Raw genomic sequence first — 14,013 nt, 5'->3', positions numbered from 1 at the left:
AGCTCGTATACCTCAACCAGAAAATGACGCACGACGCGCGCGGCAGGATGGAGGAGCCTGACGACTTGCGAAGCGCTCGAGATAGCCGGCTTAGCTCCGCCGGAGATGGTTGGGCTTAGCACCCCGGCAGATATTTCATGGGCGCTTTCACTAGCGCCGTGGATGATGTTTTATAGTACCGTTTTCGCATGCATAATCAGCTCCTTTACCGCACAAGCAACTTAGCATCTGCCTTGAGCGGCATTTTAAAGAGCGGTTAGGAGCGGTCGCTCGAGCGGCCTCGCCACTTTGCGGCCGCAGCCGGCCACGCCGCGAGAAGCGTGCGGGGTTTCGCGGCGGTGTCAGCAAGCAGAAAACAACGGCCGGGCCGTTTCTAGAGAAAGAGCGACAAAGAGGGGAGAGAGAGCCTTCACTTGCTCGTTCGGCAGTCGGGCCCCTCGCCGGCTCATTCGTATCATCCGCCGGGCCCACGCAGGTCCGTTCGGAACAGCCGAAATTTTTCCCATTGCTAACAATGCAATTTCGCCGGGACTTTTCAGAAATTCGTATCATCCCGAAATTCGTATCACCCAGAATCGTATCATCGAGATTACACTGTACTGCATACCCTATCGCCCGCATTCTTATTTTTGGGGATTTCAATCATCCTCTCATTGACTGGGTAAACCAAATTACTTTGACGTCAGGAGAACCCAAAGTGCACGACTTTCTTGATGTGTGCCTTAACTTTAACTTAACCCAACTTGTAACAGAACCAACTCGCGTAACTCATACGTGCGCCAATACCCTTGACTTAATACTAACGGATCACCCTGAGAGCCTTTCGTCCATTTCATATCTTCCAGAAATTAGCAATCACAAGGTAATTCATGCTGAGTTTACGTTCAAACCGGTGTCTCGTCAGAAAAGTAAAAAATCTATACGTCGTTATGACAAAGGAAATTACACAGCTATCATTGATGAACTCCGCTCTTTCTTTCCATCATTCTAATCATTATTCCAAAATAGATCAGTGCAAGATAAATGGAAATTATTTACGGACAAAGTGGATTATCTTGTTAGCAAATATATACCGACATTTAATTTCCAGGCCGACATTTAAAAGCCCTGGTTCACCAAAACATTAAAACGCCTAGAAAACAAAAAGAAACGCCTCTTTCGTTCAGCCAAACAGAAGGGAAGCCAATGCGCATGGGAAAAATATTATGTAGCCGAAAATGACTACCCAGGAGAGATATGCAAAGCAAAGCACTCATTCTAAAAAGTGACTCACGTAAGTTTTTCGAAATAATCAATCCTCACCCCACGCAGTCTACTAACTTCACCGATGATGCCGGCAGACCAGTGAGTGACGTTGCTTGTGCAAACATCTTTAATAACGCATTTGTATCAGTGTTCACAAAAGAAACAGACCTTCCCGTTTTCATGCCGACTTCCACTATCGAACTCTTCATGCCATCCATCACATTTTCCGTGTCTGGTATAATATCTATAATAAACAACCTAAAGTTGTCGTCCTCCACTGGTGTTGACAATATTAACTCCAAGTTCCTTAAAAACACTGTATATGTCTGTGGCGAATATTTGTGCTTATTGTTTTCGCAGTCACTCGCAACAGACCAACTGCCCGACGATTGGAAAAAAGGGAAGGTCATTCCAGTCTTCGAAACCGGGAACAAAAACTCGCCTCTAAATTATCGTCCCATCTCCTTAACGTCGGTGCCTTGCAAAATCACGGAACGCGTCATATTCGCTCACATTATCAGTTTTCTTGATCAGGCTAATTTTTTTCATCCTGCACAACATGGCTTCCGAAAAGGGTTTTCATGCGAAACCCAACTAGCACTTTTTATCCGTGACCTTCATTCCAATCTCGAGAATAACCTTCAAACCGACGCCATATTTCTACATTTCACCAAAGCATTTGGTAAGGTACCCCATAAACGCCTGTTACTGAAACTTTCCCACTTAAACTTACACCCCGCAGTCTTAATCTTGATCCAAGAATTTTTAAATAACCGTTCCCTATCTGTCCTTGTAAATTATCAGCTCTGCAATTTTATTCCAGTTACATCAAGTGTCCCTCAGGGTTCTGTCCCTGGCCCCTTGTTATTTCTAATATATATTAACGACCTCCCAACGAACCTCCAACGAACTTAACTTGCAACATACGCACGTTTGCTGATGACTGAGTTTTGTACCGCACAGTAACTAATGCATCCGATCAAATTAGCCTCCAAAGTGACCTTAACCAAGTACAGCGTTGGTGTGAACACTGGTAATCGAACTTAATTCCTAACAAATGTAAACTTATGTCGTTTCAGCGTCGCCATAACCCGCTGACCACTTCCTACATAATTTATAACACTCAGGTTCAACTTGTGCAATCATACAAATACCTTGGCCTAACTTTGTGGTGTAACCTAACTTGGAATGAGCATATCCGGACTATCATCGCAGCTGCTAATCATACTTTCGGCTTCCTAAAACGTCATCTGCGCAGCGCACCTCGCCATGTAAAATTGCTAGCTTATCAATCGCTCGTAAGAAGCAAGCTCGAATATGCGTCGTCAATTTGGAGCCCACAACACGCGTACCTCATTACTGCACTCGAATCACTCCAAAACCGTGCTACTATATTCATTCATTTCTCATATGCCTATCACATTAGCGTGTCATCTTTAAAAGTAGAAATTGGCCTGTCACCTCTGTCTTTCCGCCGCCTTTGCTTGTTTCATAAACGTTTTCACAGTCCACTTGCAATCGAACCTTACATCTCCCCCGCATTTCGCAGATCATATCGCAGTGTCCATATCTTTCAAGTTACCCGTCAACGTTCCCGCACCGTTACTTTTGCTGCCTCATTTTTTCTTCGTGCAGCAAAAGACTGGAATGACCTCCCTCACCATTTTGCAGCAATCACCTGTCCATCAACATTTATGCATAGCGTCACAAGCCATTTTTCAAACTAATTCATGGTTTTTTTGTAACCCCACCCCTTATGTAATGTCCCTCCGGGGACCTTTAAGGTAATAAAATGAAATGAAATGTAAGAGCGCAAAATGAAACGGGCCACCTTATTTTCGATGGATTCAATACAATCTGTAAGGGAGCTGGTGTGAGGGTGCCAAATAACTGAGGCATAGTCGAGTGTAGCTCAGGTAATGGAAATGTACGCATGAAGACTTGTGTCACTATTTGCTAGGTGTAAACGGCCCTTCAGAAAACCAAGATTTTCGAGTTCCTTATTAGTGATACGTTCAATGTGCATATTCCAACTTATATCGGACGTGAAAATGACAGCGAGGTATTTGAAAAAAGGGCTTCGTTCAATTATACTACTGCGCAGCGTATATATGTTAGATGGAGGTTTTAACAGGGAAGAAAAAGTCACGAGTTAGTTTTTTTCTGCATTGATTTCCATTTTCCATATGCGACACCAATCCGCGAGGGTATTCAAATTTTTTTGCAGAATCACTACATCGCTCTCAGTACACACAAAAATCGGCAAACAGCCCTATTGTTGAATTGATATTATTCGCTATGTCATTAATATAATATATATAAGAAATAATAAGGGGCCCAACACCGATCCTTGCGGAACCCCTGATATAACTGGACAATAATTGGATAGGTTATCATTTATACGTACTGACTGAGTACGACTGCATAGAAACTCATTAATCCATTGACTGGTTTTTTTCATCTAACTTGAGTCCGTTTCTTTTCGTAATTAGCCGTTTATGGGGTACACGATTGAAGGCTTTGGACAGGTCAATAAATATGGCGTCGGTGTAAAGTGATTTGTGCAAAGAATCGTGTAAATCTGTGGTTAGTTCGAACAACTGCGTTTGGCAGGAGCACTTGTACCTGAAGCCATGTGGATTTTCCAATAACCAATTATTTGCATTAAGGTGGCACATAATGTGAGTAAATTATATGCTCTAGAAGCTTGCAACAAACTGATGTGAGTGATATCGGGTGGTAATTGCTTGGACAGGATGGCTCACCAGATTTAAATATGGGTACAACATGAAAAATCCTCCAATCATCACGAACGCAGCTAGTATCCAGTGATTGTTGAAATAATAATGACAACAAGAACGATGATACATGGGAAGTTAGTTTCAGCAGTTTTGTACGATACCATCCGGTCCAGGACTGGAGTTAAGAGGGAACCTGTCAATAGCGCGGAGTACACCTGCAACAGTGACGGTTATAGGCTCGCTTGGGTGCGTTATCGTGCAACTAGCAACTGTGCAGGGCTCATCAAGTGGTGGTTCATTGACAAAAACTCACTACATGTTTTGTTCAGAATATCAGGACATAATTCATTGGGCGCAGTGAGACCATTTGAATCCTTCAGAGTAACTACACCATCGACATCTTTCGGCCGAATCTTTTTGGGGTCAGATTTCAACAAATTAGGCAGCTTATCATTGAAATAATAATTTTTTGCTTCTTGGAGTGTTCTTTCGGCTTCACGAGCTAATTCTTTATATCATTTCCAAGCTTGATCACATTTGCTTTGAGAGACCTTTTTATATGCTCTTTTCTTTTTGTTTAAGCAATGCTTTACTTTCTTTGTAAACCAGGGAGCATTAGATCTTGATTTGAAGGAAATCTCTGGTATACACTTATTTTCAACCTTCTTAAGAAGTCACGGAGGATGATTGTAAAAGCGCTACTTGTTAAACGACGACGAAGGAAGAGACACAACACGGAGCGCTCCGTGTTGTGTCTCTTCCTTCGTCGTCGTTTTCAAGTAGTGCTTTTACAATCATGAATCTGTACCAACAAGCTCAACTGGCAGTTCACGGAGGATTACCCAATTTTCGTTAGTTGTGCGAGAGTCAAACTCATTTTCAAAAGAGGTGGAAAAATCAGTTAACATGCAGTTCATTTTCTCACGATCGGCCTTCTTATAATTGAGTATACGTTTAAGCTTTGTTTTCTTATTAGGAAGAGTAAGTGGGTGTAAACAATGTATCACTCTATGGTCGCTAATCTCATCAATAACACGTGTGACAGCATTATCGGGACTGTTCATTAAAAGTAAGTCGATGATGCGTTCGCCTCGCGTCGGTTCCTTTATTAGCCGGGTTAAGTGAAACAATCTTAGCGCGTGGAGAAAGCGAGACACCTCTGGTCGGGCAGGTGTTGATAGCGAAGGTGGTGTGGTCCAGTTTATGGTGGGGTAGTTGAAATCGCCGCCTAGCAACAGCACACAGAATTTATTGTAAATCATTTCAAGCACGTCGGTGAGGCGATCTACAAAGTCTGTATTACTGTCAGGAGGACGATAAACACAGCAATAATACATGTGCTGCCTTTGAACTGTGTTCTAACGCACAGTAATTCAAGGGGGGAATCAATTATTACATGTGAAGGTTAATAAACAGCTCTTATTGCTATCAAGACACCACCCTTGGGTAGTTCTATCTTTATGGAAAACTGCAAAGTAATCTGGGAGCAATAATTCACTATTGTGTATATCATCTCTGAGCCAAGTTTCGGTTCCTACTATAATATCAGCGGAACACGTGTGAGTAATTGACAGCAAAGTATCAACTGTATTTATAATGCTACGAAAGTTTGCGATAAGAACAGATAAGGTATGCACTGTTCTTTTAGCGGGCTCAATTCGGACTTCTCATTGTGCAGTACGGACTTTTGGTGGGTCTGCTTGGACAACACGTGCGGAAACAGTGTCATAGCAGTAAATGTGCCCTTTAAGTTCGAGCTTGTTATAGCGTATGGAGTAGCAGTCATCCTTTCCTTTGTTTTCCTTAGCGAAGTCATGCAGCATTTTACGTGCAAACTGAATTTTGGGAGAGAAATCTTCCTCGAGCCATACTTTCGGTTCAACATCTTTAAACTTATACGCATTTCGAAGGATTGTGTCTTTCGTGTTAAAGTTTAGGAACTTGATTATCGGACGTGTGAAATCATAACCAGGCTGCCTGATTCGGTGCGCCCGTTCAATGTCCCCAGGCTGCAAGGTTATGTTTAGGTGAGTGGAACGGAAATCTTTGACTGACTTTTCTCTGGCCTCATCGTCCTCCTTCTCGACTTCCGCTAAGCCTTTGATTATGTAGTCAAGAGTTCGACGAAAGTTCGTCTGGTCAGGTATCATGATGAGAACGAAATGCGGTCACTGACCAAGTCAAGGTGAAAAACACAGAGACGTTTCGGAACCCGTACGGGTTCCTTGATCACACTAAGCAGGCAAGAGCCGTAAGTCGCTTCTTATTCTAAAATGTGACGTAATGAACGGGTGTAGCTTGCCGGCAGATTGCCATCTGTCCTATTGATAGTGTCCTTGGTCTTTTGAATGAACACGGATTCCAAAAGTAATCTCGTGGCTGGGTTCTTTTCCTTTGTTATTATAGCGGCGTTATCCCAGTCGATGGAATGACCGTGATCATCGGCATGCTCGGCCAGGGCATTCGACGCTTTCTTGTTGCTGCCCACGTCCCTTTGGTGTTCCTTTAATCTCCTTCTGAAGTTGCCAGTTTCGCCGATGTAACTGCAGCTACAGTCTGCGCATGGTATCTTGTAGACAACACCGGGGTATCTCTTGCTGTCCAAGCGATCTTACACGTTCACGAGCTGATCCCTCAGCTTGTTGGACGGCATGTGGGCAACGCGAAGGTCATACGTTGAAAAGATACGGCTTAAAGCTTCGCTCACCCCGAGGAACGTATGGGATGCCAGCGCGTCTTCGGGTTTCGGAACCCGTACGGGTTCCGAAACGTCTCTGTGTTTTTCACCTTGACTTGGTCAGTGACCGCATTTCGTTCTCAAGCCTTTGATTAGTAGGTTATTTCGGCATGAACGGTTATTCAAGTCATCCACCACGTCTTCCAGGTCTCCATTCGTGCGTGATAAAGTCATTTTAACTTCTTCCGGGGAATCATCAACAGCGTTAACCCCAGTGCCAATTTCTGGTACGATAGGTAGGTTCTTTCCAACAGCGCAGACTCAGAACCTACTATCAGCGACATCTCGCGTGATTTCTTTCAGAATGCTTGCAGTGGCCTCAAATTCCTTTTTGCTGGTTTCCATCAATTCCTTGAGAAGCGCACATACTTCATCTATCTTGGGATCAGGGTTGGCCTCGATGGCACCAGAACAGAGTAAAAGCAGCGCGAAGCAAATTGACAGTGCCACAGGAGGTTTGAGGCAGAGGAGCGCTCAGTTGGTAGAGCAGTCTTGATCCTGCGACTACTACTGAAGGCACCAATACGGATGCTATAGGTAACTACGTCGATCCCCATGCCTCAATAAACCACACAAATGTCAAGCAGATAACAACAGAAATGGGGATCAGCAGCCACGGCAGTGAACAAACAAGGGTTCAAATGCTATGACATACCCAAAACAAAGCATGAAGGCGTTTAGCTCATGCTAAACGCCTTCTTAACACCTTACTGGCCTGCTCGGTGCATGCTGTGCTTTATTGGGATTTCATTGCATGTCGCTTTCTAAGCCCTCCACAATCCCCCAACAGGGAGCTTCCCACGTCTGTTGCTGAAACTGCTGCTTCGCCACCTGTTTTGTCTGTTTCAGTTCGGAGCACTAGATCACTCCATTACACTGCATTGAGTGCATAACAACCAGCTGGGCTTGTTATAATGCATTGCAAATGTTTGCATCGTGTAACAACACCAATGAAAAAGTAAAACAGAATAAGAGAGTGAGAGAGAGAATTAAACCTATTTGCCCAGCAGTAAAGAGCTTGAGGCCGTGATTGTGTTGCTCCGTTCCACCTTTTCGTCCTTGTCATTTTGCACCGTAAACATTTGCCATTCTTGAGAACATCTACGGGACACCTTTTATGTGCCTCATGTGGCTTCATTGCTCTCCGTAAAGACAATTCATGTCTTCTATGCAAACATATCTTTTTGCGTGCGTTGAATTCACATTTTAGTCCACTTTGTTTTCTCTTTCCTTTATAATCCATACATCTTCTTTAATCTTTGGCCTGCTGTATAGAAAGACATTGCTGATTTCGCATTGCTGATAGGCATGTAATTGGCTCCAGTGCTGAAATATGCCGTAGTAACGGTAAAATGATTCAGTTAGACCGACAGTACTGGCGAGTTTTTGTACTGTCATAAAATTGAGTGCTTCCTGTGTACGCATTGCCTACATAGCTGGTTGCCCCGTACTTGCTGTAGCCTTCACTGGGCCAATGGAAGCAATATTTCTGATCCAGTGCTGTATTTATTTCAGGAAACAAGCTCGTCTTCCATTGAGAAGTGATACCCCACGAGAGAAAGCCAAGCGTATGGTAGCGGCCGTAGCTGTGCTTAAGGGAATGCAAGCCCTGGTCAGCCGATTTATTATTAACCATATTTTGGACATTCACCTACATTCACTGCATGCCAACTCTTGGCGATGCTTATTTACTGAAGATTACACCGAAATTACACTAGCACTGCTGTTGTATCTGCCACGTCAACTCCTGGGCGTGCATATTGTATATAATAATTTATGCTAATAAACGTTATCTCGTTACTCTGACCCAATATTTCCATTCATCAATACTTGCAAGTGCTTTTATAATATCAACCTCCGACGTCACAAGGAAGATTCAGCTGCTCACTTCATACGCAATTATATACCACGTGATGAGTTTCAACACGATGCCCAAACAAGACAATCTGGAATTAGAAGACGTGCTAATGTAAGTGCTGCTGGCGTGAGTCTTGAAACGCATTTTTAATGCCAGTAATGTCTCTTGTGGCTGGTGCAGCAGCGCGATGCATTCAATGTCCCTTTTTTTTATCGGAGGTAGCACTGCATTCTTTTGATCACAGTCGTCGTCTGCTAGTGTCATAGTATCACACTAAATTGCCACTGACAGAGCTCTTTAGTGGTCACGAAACTCTGGCTGAAGGTTGACATAGGGACAAAGGCTTCTGTTGGGACGCCACCAGTCGTAAGGGGGCCACAAGCCATCAATAGTGCTGGGATATTATGTGCGCACTGCTGCTGAAGTTTCGACACAGTTATGTGCGTGATGTTCTTCTTACCCTTTCTTTAAAACCATTGAACGCATCAATGCCACCAAATAAAAGGGGAAGGGTGTCCATCGTCGACAAAGAATGAGAGCCTGAGAGCTGCTTACATGGGAGCATAAGCAAACTGTTTACTTGTGAGGACGGGCATACCTTATAAGCGACAGTGCTTTTAAAATGTTCTCACACCTCGTGATAATGCATTCTTTTATTAGGAACCTCAGTTCCCAATTGTCATGTGTGAGGGCACCCCCCGAGAGGGGATGTACTAAAACCCCGCAAAAAAGTGAAAGAAAAGAACAAAGGAACGGAAATTTGAAGTGCGCGCCAGGAGCGCACCAATGAGCGAACGCTAGCGCCGAAACACCGAGGCATCATGGGTAAATATGGTAGCGCACTTGTCATCCAATCATAGAACGCCGCGCAGGAGACCAGTGGCGTGATGGCCATATATGGACATGGGAAAGGCAAGGAGCCAATGAGAGTGCGCCGCGAGAGAGCCTAGAGGGGATAAAAGCGGGGCGCACAAAGAGAGCGAGGAGGCAAGATACCGGGAGGCAAGGATCCAGGAGGCGGAAAGAGCACGTGAGCTTCACGGACCGACCCAGGGGGACGTGGCCAGGCCAACGACTATGCCTGCCAAGCCTGGGCGGGAGCGGGTTGACTTCGCATCGGCTGCAACATCATAGGCGCATCACGAACCTGTGTCTTCGTGGCCCCAGCGGCAGCGGTCGGGCACCTGCGGCCAACGTACCCGCTTTGTCGACCTTCGTCTCGACAGCCCCGAAAGGCTACGTCCGTGCCGAGCCTAATTGGGACCTCCAGCGGCAGCGGCTACCAGGAGGCAGCCACCGAGGAAGCATGCCGCACAAGGGATGATCGTGCGCGTCAAACGCCGGCATCAAGGGCCTCCAGCGGGAGCGGCTACCAAGAGGTATCCACAGAGGAAACAAGTCAGGACGCGCGGAGCCCATGCCGTCCAAGGAGTGACTGCGCGCATCGAACGCCGGCACCGAAGCGAGACAAGGATCGTGGCTACGCAAGGGTGCGACACGTCATGCCGACGACCGGGGTAGGCCAGTCCAATAGGGACGAATTCATAGGACACAGCTAGGGAGTTTGATGGTAGAGAGATCACGTAAAAGGTGATGGATTTAGGGTAGTTCATCTAATGGTGTAGGACTTTATTGTAGAGAATTTTGAGTTGTGATTTGAATTGTATTTTGAGATATTTAGTCAGGAGTTTGATTGGTTATAGTTTTTGTGCAATTGATTCTTGAGTGCCCTGCGTTATGGTTTTTCTAAGTGTGCTTGAATGTGTGTTTTGTTGAACATGTCAACGGCTTTGCTGCGTCCATCTCTGAACTGGTCGAGACAACCTCACCATCCGTTCACGTGACAATAAAAACAATTGGCGAGCCTGCCAGGATAGATTTATCCTCACCACGGATATTTCCATCGGGCCCACTCTTACCAGCTGCGAGAATGGATTTGAGAAGGGTGTTGACGTTGGTTCAAACGCGAGGTTTGAACAAGAAGCAGTTTCTCAGAAGCAGAATCTCACAAAGAGAACGAAAGATCAGAGGTGGGAGAAAAGTTTTTGGCAGACGAAAGCAATTTTGAGGCAGAGAAAAGCATTGAGGAGGAGAAAAGGAGAGCAATTGCATTAAAATGGGCAGAGTTGCAATGAGCGCATGCAGAACAAAAGCGGTTCCTCGATGAAAAGGAACGCGAAAAGAATGGTGAATGCGCCGCACGTGAGACAGAAGGCACGTGGACCGGCGAGAACGATGAGTCACGCGAGATAGAAGTCAGGTCGCAGATGACGATGAGGCTGTGTGTAAAAATGGACGCAAAGAAAACAGTTGTTGCTCTAGACCGCCTCTGAGGAGAAAGGCGCGTTCGAAGCGCAAGGCGGTGAATCAGCCGTATGTGGCGCGGCGGCAGGCCAGGCGCACAGAGACGAGCGCTCTGAGAATAATCACGGCGCGGAAGGGGTGATGCCTTCATGTTATTATGATAACTTGTGTTGGTCCAGTTTCTCTGCGCAATCATTGACGGAGGATGACGTGTATTCTCCTCCGTGTGCTGGTAGGGATAGCAACCGGCAAGAAGGCTTTAGCTGCGGGCCGTCAGAAAAGTCCAGTGGCACAGGCTGCCAGTGTCGCTGAAAAGGGCCATGACGCGTCTTGAGACAGTCAAACGATCCAAGCGGGGTTTGAGCTTGTGCAGAGTCGTGTACCGACTTTCTGGAACAAGCAGGACCGCACTGTGAAAATGAATGCTTGGCAGTCAACCAAAGCGCGCAGAAGAAGCAATCAGACAGGGATGTGGTGCAGGAGAAAGCTGACGCAGGCAGAAAGGCTGTGCGAGCCCCCCAGTGGGCAATCTTGCGCTCTGTAATGATCAGGAGTCAAACTAGTATCTCGCACCAGACCTACGACTCGCTCCGTTGCACGTTGCCACAATTGTATTTCCAACACAAAGACGAGACCACGAAATGAAAGACTGGCGAATAGTTCCCAGCACCCAACACACACAGACGGGCAGTTACGCCAAACACAAGTCTCTGGAGAATGTCCTCTCGGCGTCTCACCAAACCCCAGTCCCGGCTCGGATGTCAGCGTCGGTGACTGGCCGAGACTGCTGAGAAGTTGAGGTCCTCGGGCCTACGCCGCGAGGCAACCGGGCACCAGGGCTGTTTGAGCGCTCCTCCGGACGAAGGACGAGAGGTACGCCGTGTCTTCTCGCCGGCCTGGAGATCCAAGACGCCGGCCCTAACCACTGATCGGGCAGTTTCGGTTACCCGGTCCCCTCTTTCTTCCTCGTCTTCCTCCTCTTCCCACAGCCTGATCCAGCCATCTGACCGTCCTAGGGGTTGGCCACACACGCTTTCCGTTCACCTTACCACAATTACCCCCCTTTTAAGAAAGTTGTTATAACAACTATTCTCAGTCCCACCAAAAAACGTCTTAAAGGGTTCGTTGATTATGGGTCCAGCTGGTTTCCATGACACCTGCGCCACCTCCTTGCGGTGATTCTTTTGGAGAGTATGTTCGCTGACAGGTGGTACACGATGCGACGAACCGCCGCACGTCAACGTTGACGCCAGGCCAGTAAAACTCTCTTAGCACTCGGTTAAGCGTTTGCCGTACCCCGAGATGACTGGTCGGGGTACTTTCGTGTGAGCTTCGAATGACCGATTCTCGCAGCGGCTTAGGCACAAGGATCTGGCTGTACGTTTCACCCAACACTCGGTGGTACTGCCGGTACAGAATATTGTCTTCCTGTAGGAAGTTGCTGTAGTGGCCCTTGCGGTAATAAACTCGCTTGCCGACTTTCCGCTGGCACCATTTCAATGAAGGATCGCTGCTCTGTTGTTGAGCTATCTCGTCCTTCGAAAGAGAGCTCATAACTCCTAGTTTCTTGGAAAAACGACTGTTGTTCCGCGCCTTGACAATGGCAGACATCAGCACTGGAACGGCTGGTGGCCTTTCCTCTTTCAAAGGCTCAATCTGTTTTTTGTCCCGGCTGCTTGTGCTCTCCCAGCACGGATCTGGGTTCAGTGCTGCTCGTACTCCAGCCACGTTACCAAGAACGAGATCGTAAGTGGGGTTTACCATGCAAATGGCGTTGACTTCCCCTGTGAAGTAGGGCGTGTCAACGTGAATCTTCGCCTCTGGTAACTGCATCGCCGACCCGTCCAGAAAGAAGACTTCCTTTGTTTTTCCGGAAAACCTCTTGTCGGGAATGAGGCTGCGCCGAACAATAACGGTGTTGCTGCCCGTGTCCCTTAGAACGCGTACAGGTTTTCCGAGTACACGCCCTTCAACAACGGGTAGGCCGTCTGCTAGAAATCGAGGCGCCTTGTAGTCCCCTCGGCTATAGAAGTCTGATGTTTCGTCTGCGTTCCTAGAGGAAGCAGTGGAGACCCGGTTTGGATGACCCTGAGAAAACCGTGTGAAGGCGCACGAGACAAAATATTCCGGGTCGGTTGGTTCGTTTTTGCACTCTTCAGCGCTGTGCCCTGACTTGCCGCAACTCTTGCATTTAGCCGGGTTTCTAAAAGGGACGTGACAGTCGGGGGCAGTTTGGCCGGTGCGGTTGCATAAGTAGCATTTTAGCGACTTCTTTTGAGCATGACTTCCGTCTCTGGGCGGCTCTTCACTGCCATCCCCAAGGTTAGTAATATTTTGGGCCTCCAGGAAGCGGTCGGCATGGTCCGCGAGAGAACTCAGCGTCTTGCAGTCTAGCTCCTTCAGGAACACAATTAGCTTCGCGTGGCAACATCGAAGAAATTGCTCGGAGACGATAAGGTCCCTGAGTCCTTCGAACGTTTTCGGCACACCTGACATCTCGATCCAATGGTCAAAATATCCTGAGAGCCGGGCAGCCAGCTGTCGTCCAGTCTCGCCGTCCATGGCTTGCGCTCCCCTGAACTTCTCCTGGTAGCCTTGGGCAGTGAAGCGGAAGCGCTGCAATAGAGCCTTTTTGACTGCGGAGTAATCTAGCGATTCTTCTGCTGTAAGACGGCCTATGACGGTCAAAGCTTCCCCAGAGAGGCACATGCTGATGGCCGTGGCCCATTTCTCTGGTGGCCATTCTTGTGCAGTAGCTACCCGCTCAAAGCGCTGTAGATATGCATGTAGGTCATCGCGGCGCTCGTCAAAGATGGGGAGAAGCTTGTGAGGATTGACCACGGCCCCAGGGGGTGTCGTGCCGACCGGTCCAACGCCGTTCTCGTGGGTCCCTGCAGTTGCCGGCGTTTCCCGAAGTCGGAGCTCCAGCAACAGAAGCTCTTTGCGCCTTTCGTCCGCGGCCTTCTGCCGTTCGTCCGTGGCCTTCTGCCGTTCATCCGCGGCCTTCTGTCGTTCGTCCGCGGCCTTCTGTCGTTCGTCCGCGGCCTTCTGTCGTTCGTCCGCGGCCTTCTGTCGTTCGTCCTCCTCGCGGTTTGCTTCCCGCTGAGCGACTCGTTCAGCGCGCTGGT

At 47.3% G+C, this 14,013-nt stretch overlaps 1 protein-coding gene across 7 annotated transcripts in view; it reads left to right on the top strand.

Annotated features, from left to right (window-relative positions):
- The window catches only part of Hdac11 (Histone deacetylase 11), a 98,336-nt gene extending 89,807 nt beyond the window's left edge, over positions 1-8,529 (top strand). For all 7 annotated transcript variants that reach the window (XR_013319038.1, XM_077683248.1, XM_077683247.1 and 4 more), the window contains one exon: positions 8,239-8,529. Coding sequence is in view for 6 of the 7 variants with exons in the window: in XM_077683248.1 (XP_077539374.1) it covers positions 8,239-8,268 (30 nt within the window). In the remaining variant the exon portion in view is untranslated. The remainder of the gene's footprint in view (positions 1-8,238) is intronic.
- The last annotated feature ends 5,484 nt before the right edge of the window (positions 8,530-14,013 follow it).

Source organism: Haemaphysalis longicornis, unplaced genomic scaffold, assembly GCF_048455015.1.
Source record: "Haemaphysalis longicornis isolate Haplotype H1 unplaced genomic scaffold, Haemaphysalis longicornis Haplotype H1 scaffold_9, whole genome shotgun sequence".
Taxonomy (NCBI): domain Eukaryota; kingdom Metazoa; phylum Arthropoda; class Arachnida; order Ixodida; family Ixodidae; genus Haemaphysalis; species Haemaphysalis longicornis.
The sequence above is the reverse complement of the archived record's forward strand: the minus strand, read 5'-3'. Positions and strand labels throughout refer to the sequence as shown.